The sequence below is a fragment of the Camellia sinensis genome, chromosome 2 (assembly GCF_055761805.1).
Source record: "Camellia sinensis isolate YWXY chromosome 2, ASM5576180v1, whole genome shotgun sequence".
Taxonomy (NCBI): domain Eukaryota; kingdom Viridiplantae; phylum Streptophyta; class Magnoliopsida; order Ericales; family Theaceae; genus Camellia; species Camellia sinensis.
Window position 1 is genome coordinate 14,869,059 of NC_138962.1, and position 14,053 is coordinate 14,883,111.

The 14,053-nt window shown below is 33.6% G+C and overlaps 1 protein-coding gene across 1 annotated transcript; it reads right to left on the bottom strand.

Annotated features, from left to right (window-relative positions):
- Positions 1 to 1,777: 1,777 nt before the first annotated feature.
- LOC114300390 (beta-amyrin 16-alpha-hydroxylase CYP87D16) lies at positions 1,778 to 5,477 on the bottom strand. Its single transcript, XM_082913773.1, has 9 exons — positions 5,096 to 5,477; positions 4,645 to 4,957; positions 4,391 to 4,543; positions 4,035 to 4,283; positions 3,811 to 3,900; positions 3,613 to 3,691; positions 3,388 to 3,494; positions 2,233 to 2,360; positions 1,778 to 2,100 (listed from the first exon to the last, which is right to left on the bottom strand). Exons 1-9 carry the CDS (start codon positions 5,308 to 5,310, stop codon positions 2,007 to 2,009), a joined length of 1,428 nt encoding a protein of 475 aa, XP_082769899.1. The 5' UTR covers positions 5,311 to 5,477; the 3' UTR covers positions 1,778 to 2,006.
- Between the last annotated feature and the right edge of the window lie 8,576 nt (positions 5,478 to 14,053).

Sequence of the window (14,053 nt, forward strand, 5' to 3'; positions counted from 1 at the left end):
GTCCACCTACTGTAGTGTCTACCTAATATATTTGTTATCTTGAAGATACATTTGTTACCATTATTGATATTATTTTTAAAAATAATAATACTAAATAAATAAATTATATTAAAAGATAGACCACCAATGAAGGATATTTTGACAGGTTCGGTGTCATTGTTTCGGCATAATTAGATTGGTTGACAAAATCCAAATATTAAATTACAGAATATGCCCTACACAAATAAATATAGCAATAATTAAGATACATTTGTTACTTGCATCAAAAAAAAAAAAAAAAACATTTGTTACTATTATTAATATTAGTTTTAAAAATAATAATATTAAATAAATAAATAAATTATATTAAAAGATAGACCACCAATGAAGGATATTTTGACAGGTTCGGTGTCATTGTTTCGGCATAATTAGTTTGGTTGACAAAATCCAAAAATTAAATTACAGAATCTGCCCTACACAAATAAATATAGCAATGATTAAGATACATTTGTTACTTGCATAAAAAAAATAAAATAAAAAATACATTTGTTACTATTATTAATATTAGTTTTAAAAATAATAATACTAAATAAATAAATAAATAAATTATATTAAAAGATAGACCACCAATGAAGGATATTTTGGCAGTTGGGTCTGTGTCATTGTTTTGGCGTAATTAAATTAGTTTGGTTGACTAAATCCAAATATTAAATTACAGAATCTGCCCGCCAAGTTTTACAAGTTAGGTGTGGCTTCAAGAGTCATTATACAAACAGTCAGTTTTCAAGAGAAAATTAATTTATGATACAATAATTGATATTTTGTCTCTCAAATAAATAGATCACAAAAATATCTTATTATTCTGTATGAATGTTTAATTTATACAAAATTATGCTTATATAACATTAATCTTTTCAAACCTGTAGTACTAGTGTATATATAATTAATAGTATAAATATGTATTACAAGCATTTAAATGAATTGTAATGGTAAATGAAAATGTTAGGGGAAAGGTAGATATATGAATCTTCTGAATTGATATGGGGTAATATAGTAAATAGATATATGAATCTCCTAAATTTTACTAACGCAATGGCCTTTGATAGAATCGAGTGGAGAAAAAAGATTCATGTAACTGATCTCATTTGATGAGACTTAAGACTTGATTTTGTTAGTTAGTTGGTATGAAGATGTAATGTAAGTGCTCTTGTGCTATGGTGCAATTAAAATTTGTAATTTTACTTGTACCATAATACAAATTCTACTTACATGTACATATTTTTACATTAACTTTCAATTTATTTTATTTTTTTTATTGATTTGCAATTCTCATTTTTAAAAAGGTTAATATCAATTATATCTCAAATTTTGTGGACTCCATATCAACATGAAGGTTCTGTGATTAGTTTCTATAAAATTAAATGATTGAAGATTTAAATATTCACTAACTGAGACATTTGATATCTCATTCCCAAGAGTTTGTCCCGACTTTAGAAGGTGAAGGGTGAGAAACTTCCTCCTAATGTAGTAGTTAATAGTATTTTTCATGTTGGAAAATTATTCAACATTTTCGGAGTACTATCATGATGAGGTCGTACAAAAGAAGAAAAAAAAAATCCCAGGGAAACAGATAGAGATTTTCGTTATTTGTAAATTTAATTGCAGAATGAAGCCAAACAACAAGAGGAATAACAGCAAACTATAGTGTTCATTCAATGGTTAAGGAAAGTATTCAGAAATTTTTTTACGGAAGTACAAAGGAAGCAATATTGTTTATGCATAGAGCATAGTTTACATATTTATTTATTTTATTTTTTTTATCAGTAAAGAAAAAAAAACTTTATTAATGAAAAGTATACATACATATCACAAACATGGGGTAGCCATTTCAGAACAGTATGTAGTTTTGAACAACATAACAGTATGAATTACATAACAAAAAAACTAAACAAAGTAACCAAGAAAAAACAGTGCACGTAAGGGTATAAAACAGAACTGGTTTTTGCTTCTCTGAAATATTATCCCATTCAGTTGCTCTTTTCTGTGATTTTGATATGAAGGCCATCTACAAAATCCAAAACGGGTCTCCGAGAAATATTTCCTCCCTTGACTTTTGTCCATCTGTATATCCAAAATAAAATCACAAATTAAGTTGAAAACAAATACTACTCTTTGTTAACAAGCTTGAGTAACACAAGTAGAAATTAAAAACGAAAAAACAAAGAAGAGAAGCAAAAAGAAAAAATGTTTTACCTATACTTGGTGACCAATACATGTAGAAAGGTGCATGCAAACGCCCTAGCGTAATCTGCTCCTGCACATTGTCTCATCCCTCCTCCAAAAGGCATAAAATTCTTTGATATCACAGTTGGATCCAGGTCCTATTTTCCAATAATTAAGGTGCAATGTCAATACTTGTCAATGCCCTCTTTTAATGATGAGCAAATTGCATTAACAGTCCCTATAGTTTGAAACTTGTGCCACTTTGATTCTTGACTTTTTAATTGTGACACATTGAATCCTAAATTTTGATCTTGTTCCAAATAATGATAGTTGAAAATACAAAAATGGTACAATCGTCAATTTGATAAAAATATAAACTAATTTGACAAAAATAAATGTCAAAAATATATTTTTAAAAATTATTTGTACCCGCTAAAGATAAAATTATGTAAAATTGATAAATGTTTTACACATTTATTTAATTTTATTTTTACCAAATTAATTTTTATTATGTGTTTGGATGATGACCATATAATGGATAGTTGTTAAGCTTTTAATGTGTAATCGATATATTTAATATATAAAATATTTTTAGTTTTGAATTTTTTGATTTAATGGATTGGTTTGATAATGATATCAAAGTTATCGCCATATTTGACTTTTGGAAAAACAGAAACTAATTTAATGAAAATAAAAACAACCGTCCATTACATGATCATCATCCAAACACGTAATAAAAATTACGTTGATAAAAATATATAAATAAATGTGTAAAAGATTTATCAGTTTTACATAATTTTATTTTTGGTGAGTAGAAATAATTATTAAAAATTTAAAAATATTTTTTTGATATTTATTTTTATCAAATTAGTTTATATTTTATCAAATTGAAGACTTTGTCCTTGAAATTGAGCAATGGTATCTTCAATTGTCTTTATTTGGAATAAAATTCAAAATTTAAGGTCAAATGTGTCACACATGAAAAGTCAGGGATCACACAAGTCCCAAACTATAAGGACAGTTAATATAATTCACCCTTTAATGGTCAATGTCACTATTTTAAACATTAGAACAATTAAGGCATCAAAATGATGTGCAGCAGTAAAAATTTTAAAATCTCTCATGCGATCCCTTCTTGAAACCAAAAAATAAAAATAAAAAAAAATTGAAAAGCTCAAGATGCACCTTCCAACGTGATGGATTAAATTTAACTGGATTCTTAAAAGCTTCTGGATTCAGTTGATGAGCAGAAGTAACAATCATAATGGCCCAGCCCGCTGGAACTGTATATCCTGTTAAGTTTTTAAGCAATAAATATTTCAAATTCTATTATATGAACCTTATATTTGTAATAAAAAATAAAGATGTGGAGCTAATTGATGTTATTATGATGGAATTTATAATACATACCATTGAATTTGATATCTTTTGTTACTCTTCTTAACAACCCTGGAGCTACATTTCCCAACCTAAGAACTTCGTTCACAACCTGCAATTTCACATATTAATAAGAAATACACATCATTAGTAAAGTAAGAATAAAATTTCAATTAATTAATCCTTTTGAGGCAGAAAACAAAATAAATTGGGATCATCGTACAAACGTACATTAAGTGTAAAAGTCATCGATTTATATTCTTCCCATGAAAGTGGAGAAACTGGATTCTTCCTGTTTCTAATGATTGCTTCATTTTCAGCCTGATAAAAGTAAACAATCATTAATATCACAAATTTATATGCATGGAGAGTTCTACTAAATCATTTATCAACCAAAATTGAAAAAGCAATCAACAATCGTGTCAATTAGTTAAAATTTAGGAGTGCAAACGTACTTTTAGCTCCTCCAAAATCGAAGGATGCTCTGAGAGTAACTTCAAACTCAATAGTATAACTGAAGTGATGGGCTCATAGTTGGCAAATAAAATTCCAAACATAAAGTTGGATAGGAAATCGGGAGTCACAAACTTCTGAGTTTTCAAGTCTTCCATGACTGTATCAAGAAAGTCCATTTGAATCTTGTTGGGGGAATTCATTCTCTCCACTATGGCATCCCTCATTATGCTTAGCATCTCCTTTCGGTCCTGAATATTGAACAAGATAAAAACACATATAAAACTTGGGAACTATCTCTCAATATATACATATATCTCTTCAAAAACAAAGTCATAATTTCTCTTTGAGCTACTACCTTCACTGTTTGGTGGAATGTAGTACCGGGAATGTCTAAGGGAAGGCACAAAAGACCGTGTAACAAGCTAGAAAATCTCTTACTTAGCGGTTTCTCAGATGATTTTTCCCAATCATAGCTAATCAACTGCTTCAATGTGAAGTCAAAAATCATCTGTAATGACCAAATAGCGATAAATGAAATTAAGCACCATAAATTAAGGCTGATTAATCAAGGATCAAATTAATGAGCTTGAATTTTTATTTTTTCCGTACACTTGCAGCGTCATGTTTGACATCAACAATTTGGTTAGTAGACCAATGACGTAGAGTTGTCTGAATGACTTGTTCGATTTGAGAGAGCAAATTCACTCTGATGCCCTCAACGCCAAACCGACTCAAAGTAGTGTTTCTTATGTACTTTTGAACATTGCCCACTGCATATATCGGCAACATGCTTGTGAACGTATCCAAGTACCATAGTTCAATCGATTTCCCTTCTTCCGTAAGGATGTAATGATTGAATTTTGGATCGGTTGTTACTACTACCGGTTTACCCGCTATATTAGTTCGAAACACCGACCCATATCTACACACAATCAGAAAAACAAAAGACAACAAATAATTACACTTTAATAATGAAATAAATAAATAGAAAACTTGTTTACAAACTGTTTCTGAAAACCCTTTTCTTTTCTTTTTTTCCAAATTTAATTATGTATGCTACCTCTGGACTCTCTTAGAAATGAAGGGATGGAGTTCTAATGATCGGCTGGGAATAAGGAGCTGAATGGTCTCTCCGATGAGAGGGAGGCCCATGGAACCCGGTGGAAGAACACCATTTTCGCATTTGGGATTCCTCCATTTGCGAACCCAATGAGTTATGAATATGGTAACCAATGCTACCACGAAGGTGCTCAAAACTACTCCTAGTGACAACATGTTTTTCTCTCAATAGAAGAAAAGGAGCAATATGGGATGATATATTACTCTTATTCTTGGATAAGGGGTGATGGGGTTGTTGTGTCCTGCATGTCTATTTATAGAAGCAGCAGTTGTAATTTAGCAACTAGCAAGTATTAAACTTTTCTATCGATCTACATTCACGTGGCACAAAAGTCATTTTTTAAAACTTAAATATGTCTCTCTTCTTTTTCTTTTTATTTACGTTATCCAATTGGCTCATATCCGTTATTTTATTAAGGGATTTTTTATTTTTTACGAAGAGATATTAAAGAAATGATATGACTCAAATAAAAGCACTTATTTAAATAAGTGTACTTATATAGGTTATATCAAACAAAGCCTAAACAATAGTGCTATAATTATAGAATTAATACATTAAAAAAATACACAAAAAGTACATTGTGTAATTTAAATTTATTTTAAATATAAATTATACAACACTTAAAATAAATCTCAATTACACATTATACATTCTTTACAATTTTGTTTTGCTTTTGTGTATATATCATTTGTCTTTGTTCAACCATATCAGCCACATGCAATAATTTAATGGCTAACTAGTTGATTTTTTATATATATATAATTGTTATGAGTCGTATCTGATAAATATTAAATATTAAATTTTAAATTTAAATAGGGCCGAATTCAATTTTGTCATACATTTTATTACAGTCCAATCATAATTGTTGACTAAATTTTAAAATTAGAACCGCCTATTTTACTGACTATTTGGTTTAGAATTTATAAAATTTTCAGTTTGTATTTTTTTGCTTTTATTATTTTTTTATATTTTAACCTCTTTTTTTAGTTTTTAGATTTACTTTATCTAATTACATTTAAAAAGTACAATATTTATGAAAAAATATTTTGAAATTCATTGATTACAAAAAATATATTTAAAAAATAGTACATTTTTGTATTTTGTTGTATTTAAATTTATAAATATTATACTTTTTAAATGTATTTAGATTAAGTTGATCTAAAAAAAAATAGATTAAAAAGTAAAAAAAATACAAATTGAAAACTCAAAAAATTATTTTTAAAAATACCAAACTGAATAGTTTTGGAAAGAATCAACAGGTTGGACAAAACAAGGCCATGCATTAAAGTTTTTGCTTCTGCAAAGGTTGTATCTTTGATTCATAGAGAGGACGTATGAATGGAAATATACTCGAAACTCACAAAGAAAAAACAAATTGAGTTAGACAAAAAAAAAAAAAAGAAGTAACTTGAAAATCGACAAATTGCGTTTTGGCAGAAAGATTTTTTTAGATAGAATCTCCATTAGTAATTCAAAAATATAAAGAATTTAAATAAAGGCGCATATGCTTTGACCATCAACATTTGCACAGCTGCTTTCTTGTCATAATCAAATATCGCGTTGCCTTTTTAAAGTTTTTTTTTTTTTTTGGTAAGGAAGTTGGGATATTTTTGTTTTTCATTGAGTTTAAAAAATTGATCTAATTTTTGGATTAGAGTAACAATACCCATATAAAAATGTGTCCCACTAAATATGGGAAATCATTCCTGAGAGGGTAATTTGCATGAAGGTGATGGGCCGCTTTGGGCCGTAGTAAGAAAGGCGGAGTAAAATGATTTTTTTCATTAGCTCAGTCCAAGAAGGCCTTGTTGTTATCTCGGTCGCCACGGCCAAATTGTTTAGTTCGGTCATGGCATGCAAAGCCGAGGTGGACGTGAGGAAGTATACTGAGCCCTCTTCAGGATTTGGTTTTGGGTTAGTTCGGCGTTGGCTCTTCTTTGGATAGCTCGGTTTTGGCATGTGAAGCCGAGGTAGGGGAAAAGCAAAGAATAGCCGAACTAACAGTTAGATCGGTTACGCCAGTCAGTCTAGCATGGCAATGTTATTTCGGTTGTATGGTAGCCCGGCCATGATATAACCATCTCACTTGGTTTAAACAGTGAGGGGGGTGTTGAAGGGTAAGCATTATCCTTCAGGAGTATGAATCCTAGGAGGACTCTGCATGGAGGAGTAGAAGTCCTACTAGAATTGTGCCACACGAAACCTATAAAAGCTCATAAACATCACCTTTGGAGAAGTAACACAACTTTGATTCTTGAATACACAGAGCTCTTGTCTACTTGTGTATTTTGCTAACTTAGGTATCGGAGAGGTTTCCGGTACACACCCGCCGGCTAGCTCACGTTTGTGTTTTCAGGGAGTAAAGCGACGACGTTTGGAGGAGCGCAGACTTGATCAACAGGATTATACGAGAAGGTTTATTTCTTTCCCGTACAATTGGCACCGTCTGTGGGAAGAACAGACAGGACAAAACCTCTTGATCAAGCTTTACCTCTTTAGAAACAATGGTGCACAATGAAGATTTACCACAGTCCGCCATCGACAGGCAAACACCAGATGGGGGTGCAAGGCGCGAAGGACTACCTTCTATCCCTCCCATAGCGGACTTCGAGCCCCAACGACATAACTCCAGGAGGGATACTAGGGGGAGGCGGACTAACAGCCCCTGTCACTCTCATTCACAAAATCCTGACAGACAAAGGCGGAGGACTGATCCTCAAGTTCTGGAGGACCGCGTGAAGGAGCAAGACGAATTAATAAGGAAGATGGCGGCGTACATGGAGGCCTTGAAGAGCCAGATGAAGGGAAAAGGAGTGGCGACAGGAGAGGAGCGCAAAAACAAGACGCCCCCTCGCCGCTCAGAAGACCATGGAAGGCATTCCACACCATCACAAGCAGAGAGTAGAAGCCTCAGGATAGGCGATACTCAGTCTAGAACCTCCAGAACTCGTTACTCCAGGTCTGAGAGAACGAGATCATTGAGGTCTTACACAGAGGGAAGTACCTACCGACCCTCACACTCGCACCAAACATCATCCAAACAGACGGAGTTGCCCAGATCATCCGATTTACGGATCATGCTGGAAGAAAAGGCACAATGGAAGGAGAACACCAGGGCGCGCGACCCTCGCAGAGTTTCTGCCCTTCAACGATTGGCTCCTCGATCGCATGGAAGCGTCGAGGTTGGAATGCCATTACCACGCCCTGCCTACGAACCGACGGACAAAGCATTAGCAAGGCTGCAGACCTCGCCGTTTGTTCCGGCAATTAAAAATGCGCCCCTACCTACAGGCTTCCTTCAGCCCAAATTCACTATGTACGAGGGGAAAACGGACCCCTACATTCACCTAAGCCACTTCCGCCAGGTTATGGCGGTATATCGGCGAAACGAGGCTCTAATGTGCATCCTGTTCTTGTCAAGCCTTGGCGATCTAGGCTTGACTTGGTTTGAAAAACTTCCAGAAGGCAGCATAGCCTCCTGGGCGCAATTGGCGGAGGCGTTTGTCACAAGGTTCAAAACAAACACCAAAACCCCGGTGGAGATTGACCAGTTACTCTCCATTGACATGGGTGAAAAAGAGACGCTAAGGTCCTACAATAGTTGCTACTGGGAGACATTCAACCAGATTGGGGACTGCCCCACCAATCTCGCCATTGCACAGTACAAAAGAGGCCTTCCAGTCGGGAATAGACTAAGGGACTCGATCACCATGACACCACCCCTCACCATGGAAGCCTTGATGGAAAGAGTGCATCAGCACATCAGGGTGGAAGAGGATAGTGCCCGTGCCAAAACAAAATCTGGCACCACCGCAGTGCCAGAGAAAAAGGCCTCGACAAAGGTCAACGCGGTAGATCGTCTAAGCAGAAACGGACGAGGCAGGCGAGACAACGGAGAGGACCAGGATAAAAGATGGTTGAGAGTCCGCACTGCTATAACCACGGTTTTCAAGAAACCGATCTACCAAATTCTAAGTGAAATACGGGATGAGCCTTTCGTCAGATGGCCAGCTAAGCTTGAGGAAGCTCAGAAGGACTATGACGAAAGATCAAGGTGCACCTTCCACAAAAAAAAAGGGCACCGCACTGAAAATTGCACGCCATTGAGACAGCACCTGGAGGAGTTGGTAGCAGCAGGTCACCTGGATAAATACATTGAAGGAGGGGCCCAACCAGCCCCCCAGGACCATAACAACCCCAACGGAATGCCAATCGACGCCCCACCTTAAGGCGTTATCAATGTGATACATGGAGTTTCGAACCTGAGCGTGTATGCGAGCTTAGAGGATTAATCAAAAAGGTTGAGCATTTAAGAGAGGTACAAAGTGCCCAACCTGCCATCAAGAAGGGGAAGACAGAGGCCACGAACATCATGTCTTTTTCGGATAAAGACTTGGCAAGGATATATTGCCCTCACAATGATGCCTTGGTTGTCACTCTCCGAGTCAAGGATTTTGACGTCAAGCAGATTTTGATAGACCAAGGCAGTTCATGTGAAATAATTTACTACAACACCTTTAAACAGTTGAAGTTACAAGATAAAGACTTGGCACCTGCTGTATCTCCCCTGATTGGATTCAACTCCATGCCAGAATGGCCCGTTGGCAAAATAATCCTCCCAGTCAAGGCAAGAAGCGTGACGAAACAAGTGGAGTTCTGGGTATTAAAGGTCCCCTCCACCTATAACATCATCATAGGCAGAACATGGCTGCATTGTGAAAACCCATCTTTTAATTATTCTTTAAAGAAAATTAATTAATTAATTTTGTCTACAGTCTATCTGAACTGTATATTAGTGCAAAAATTAGTTTTAAATTAATCCAATTCTATCACTAACAAAGGCCTTATTAAGAATAAAAATATTATGGATGTTCAATAATTATTGTTATAAAAAAAAAAAATTGTGTGGCTATTTGCATGGTGATATGGCAACCATAAACCATTAGCTTTCTTAGGATTTAGGGAAGGCCATAGAATTTGGAGAAAGTGAGCAAACAAATTAGAGAAAGCCTAATTCTTAGAACTTGGAGAAATGGAATGGTTTTATTAATGAAAAGAATGTGTGAGAGAGAGGGAGAGAGAGAGAGCTAGCCACGGAGAGAGTCTATATAATGCACCTAGTAGCATGCACAGAAAGTTCATATTTTCTGGGCAAAGCATAAACCATATACATCCAAATAGAGGGAATTCTTGTGGAAGAAGGAGAGGAGGTTGAGATTGCATATTTTTCCTACCATTTCGTTATTCCATTTCAACCCTACAACTAAGTAAGAAAACCCTCTCAATCCTCGCATTTTTTTTTTTACATAATTGAAATTTTCAGATTGTATACATATGATACATTGTCGAAACTGTGTTGAGAATAATCTGTTTTGAATCTGCCAGCATGTTGCCCGAATTTTTAGACAATTTTATACTCAGAATTTCGAGATGATTTCTTCTACAAAGTTGTTGATAATAATGTCTAGTTTATCCAGAAATTTTTGGAAACAATTTTTGAGCTTTCTACGAATTTATACAAATTTTCAACTAAATCTGAAACTGTGTTGAGAATAATCTGTTTTGAATCTGCCATCATATTACCTGAATTTTTAGAACATTTTATACTCCGAATTTCGAGATGATTTCTTCTACAAAGTTGTTGATAATGATGTCTAGTTTATCCAAAAAAGTTTGGAAACAATTTTTGAGCTTTCTACGAATTTATACAAATTTCTAACTAAATCTGAAACTGTGTTGAGAATAATCAGTTTTGAATCTGCCAGCATGTTACCTGAATTTTTAGATACTTTTATACTCAGAATTTCGAGATGATTTCTTCTACAAAGTTGTTGATAATGATGTCGAATTTATCCAAAAATTTTTGAAAACAATTTTTGAGCTTTCTACGAATTTATACAAATTTTTAACTAAATCTGAAACTGTGTTAAGAATAATCTGTTTTGAATCTGCCAGCATGTTACCTGAATTTTTAGATACTTTTATACTCAGAATTTCGAGATGATTTCTTCTACAAAGTAGTTCATAATGATGTCTAGTTTATCCATAAATTTTTGGAAACAATTTTTGAGTTTTCTACGAAGTTATAAAATTCTTTAAATAAATATGAAACTGTGTTGAGAATAATCTGTTTTGAATCTGCCAGCATGTTCCCTGAATTTTTAGATAATTTTATACTCAGAATTTCGAAATGATTTCTTCTACAAAGTTGTTGATAATGATGTCTAGTTTATTCAGAAATTTTTGAAAACAATTTTTGAGCTTTCTACGAATTTATACAAATTTTTAACTAAATCTGAAACTGCATTAAGAATAATCTGTTTTGAATCTGCCAGCATGTTACCTGAATTTTTAGATAATTTTATACTCAGAATTTCGAGATGATTTCTTCTACAAAGTTTTTGATAATGATGTCTAGTTTATCCAGAAATGTTTGGAAACAATTTTTGAGCTTTCTACAAATTTATACAAATTTTTAACTAAATCTGAAACTGTGTTGAGAATAATTTGTTTTGAATCTGCCAGCATGTTGCCCGAATTTTTAGACAATTTTATACTCAGAATTTCGAGATGATTTTTTCTACGAAATTGTTGATAATGATGTCTAGTTTATCCAGAAATTTTTGGAAACAATTTGTGAGCTTTCTACGAATTTATACAAATTTTTAACTAAATCTGAAACTGTGTTGAGAATAATCTATTTTGAATTTGCCAGAATGTTACCTGAGTTTTTAGATAATTTTATACTCAGAATTTCGAGATTATTTCTTCTACAAAGTTGTTGATAATGATGTCTAGTTTATCAAGAAATTTTTGGAAACAATTTTTGAGCTTTCTATGAATTTATACAAATTTTTAACTAAATCTGAAACTGTGTTGAGAATAATCTGTTTTGAATCTGCCAGCATGTTACCTGAATTTTTAGATAATTTTATACTCAGAATTTCGAGATGATTTCTTCTACAAAGTTGTTGATAATGATGTCTAGTTTATCTAAAAAAATTTGGAAACAATGTTTGAGCTTTCTACGAATTTATACAAATTTTTAACTAAATCTGAAATTGTGTTGAGAATAATCTGTTTGAATCTGCTAGCATGTTACCTGAATTTTTAGATAATTTTATAATCAGAATTTTGAGAAGATATTTTCTACAAAGTTGTTGATAATGATGTCTTGTTTATCCAGAAATTTTTGGAAACAATTTTTGAGCTTTCTACGAATTTATACAAATTTTTAACTAAATCTGAAACTGTGTTGAGAATAATCTGTTTTGAATCTGCCAGCATGTTACCTGAATTTTTAGATAATTTTATACTCAAAATTTAGAGATGATTTTTTCTACAAAGTTGTTGATAATGATATCTAGTTTATCCAGAAATTTTTGGAAACAATTTTTGAGCTTTCTACGAATTTATACAAATTTTTAACTAGATCTAAAACTGTGAGACAGATTTTACTATGTATTTGAAAATTTATTCAAAATCCTATACTAATCCAAATATGGTAATTTCTAACTAAAAGATGAGACTTGAGAAGTCTAGTTTCATGATAAATTTTTAAATTACGAGTTTAATCTATGAATTAATCTAAATGAATAATGGTATATATAAAGTTAACAATTGACGGTTAATACCAGTTGTTTAGGGTGAGTATTGGTTTTAAAGAGTGTACGAAATTAAGGGTTGACGGTCAATACCGGTTGTTCAGGGTGGGCCCTGGTTTTGAGAATTCTCACGTAAATCGTGTTGCGAAACTCTAAGATGGCACGGGACTTATTTGACCTTTTTCGGTATTCGGTTTGGAATAAGAGTGGATGGGCAGGTGGCACACAGGGAGGTTACTTACCCCTGGCAGACCGTTTCCTTGGGACAGACCACGGATGCCACTACTTGGGTATATAACTCCGGACGTGGGCATCCCTGGTAGTTACGGTTGGTAACACTTAAATATTTGACCAAGGGAGAGTTTCAAATTAACCGTTGCCATGCTTAGTGGTTTGTAAGTTAAATCTCTTTGGTGAGATTTCGAGTGTCGCCTAATTTATTAAAATTACTAAAATTATTCTAATGGTTGTAATTTCTGTGTATAATTATATTGTTATCTCATGTTTAGAATATTATTATTTTTCTCTTAAAAAGAATGGTAGGTTGGTTACATTTTCTTACTGTGTTGCAAAACTCATGGCATATATTTTGTTGCCCTGGCGTTTCATGCCAGATTATGTCGAAGAAGGGACTGAGGCTGAAATTGGAGCTGCTACCAATATCGAACCTTGGCTGACTTAGAGTCAAGATTCTATCAAAAAAACAATCCTGTTATCCCTTGTATTAGGATTTAACTATGTTGTGACGTTGTGTGTGAACTTGTAGTTTTATTTTGTTGTTGGACTTTGACTATGTAAGAACTTAAAAGTTCCTAATTAGTAGTTAAAACTTTATCTAGCAAGTTATCGTTATTTAAATCTTATGACGTTTCAAAAAAAAAAATTTTGGGGCGTCACATGCATGCCATACGATCGGTGGCGTCATCCTACCACCAAGTAATGCGGTTCCCCAACGATACCAGTGTAATTGAGGAGGTTTATGGAGATCAGATTATGTCCAAGCAATGCTTTATCACGGTGAATGGCAACCGCGCTGCCAATGGATACGTTCATTCGGTGGAAGAACCTGAGAGCAATGAACTGTTCGCAGATGTAGGCAAAGTAGCTAATCAGAAAGCGGTGGAAGACTTGGTAGAGGTAAGAATAGATGAAAAGAACCCGGATAAGTTATTTTTGCTTGGTTTATCGTTGTCCAGCACTGAGAGATTAGAGGTCTTGGAATTTTTAACCTCTAATATCGAAGTGTTTGCTTGGACACCATACGACATACCAGGCATTGATCCCAACTTCATCT

Bases quoted from the DNA above. Each gene is read 5' to 3' on its own strand.
- LOC114300390 (XM_082913773.1), bottom strand. From the start codon at position 5,310: ATGTTGTCACTAGGAGTAGTTTTGAGCACCTTCGTGGTAGCATTGGTT. The intron at 4,544-4,644 runs GTACGGAAAAAA...TGGTCATTACAG, and splicing joins TCAAACATGACGCTGCAAGT to ATGATTTTTGACTTCACATT. The intron at 2,361-3,387 runs GTGCATCTTGAG...ATTGGAAAATAG, and splicing joins TTAATCCATCACGTTGGAAG to GACCTGGATCCAACTGTGAT.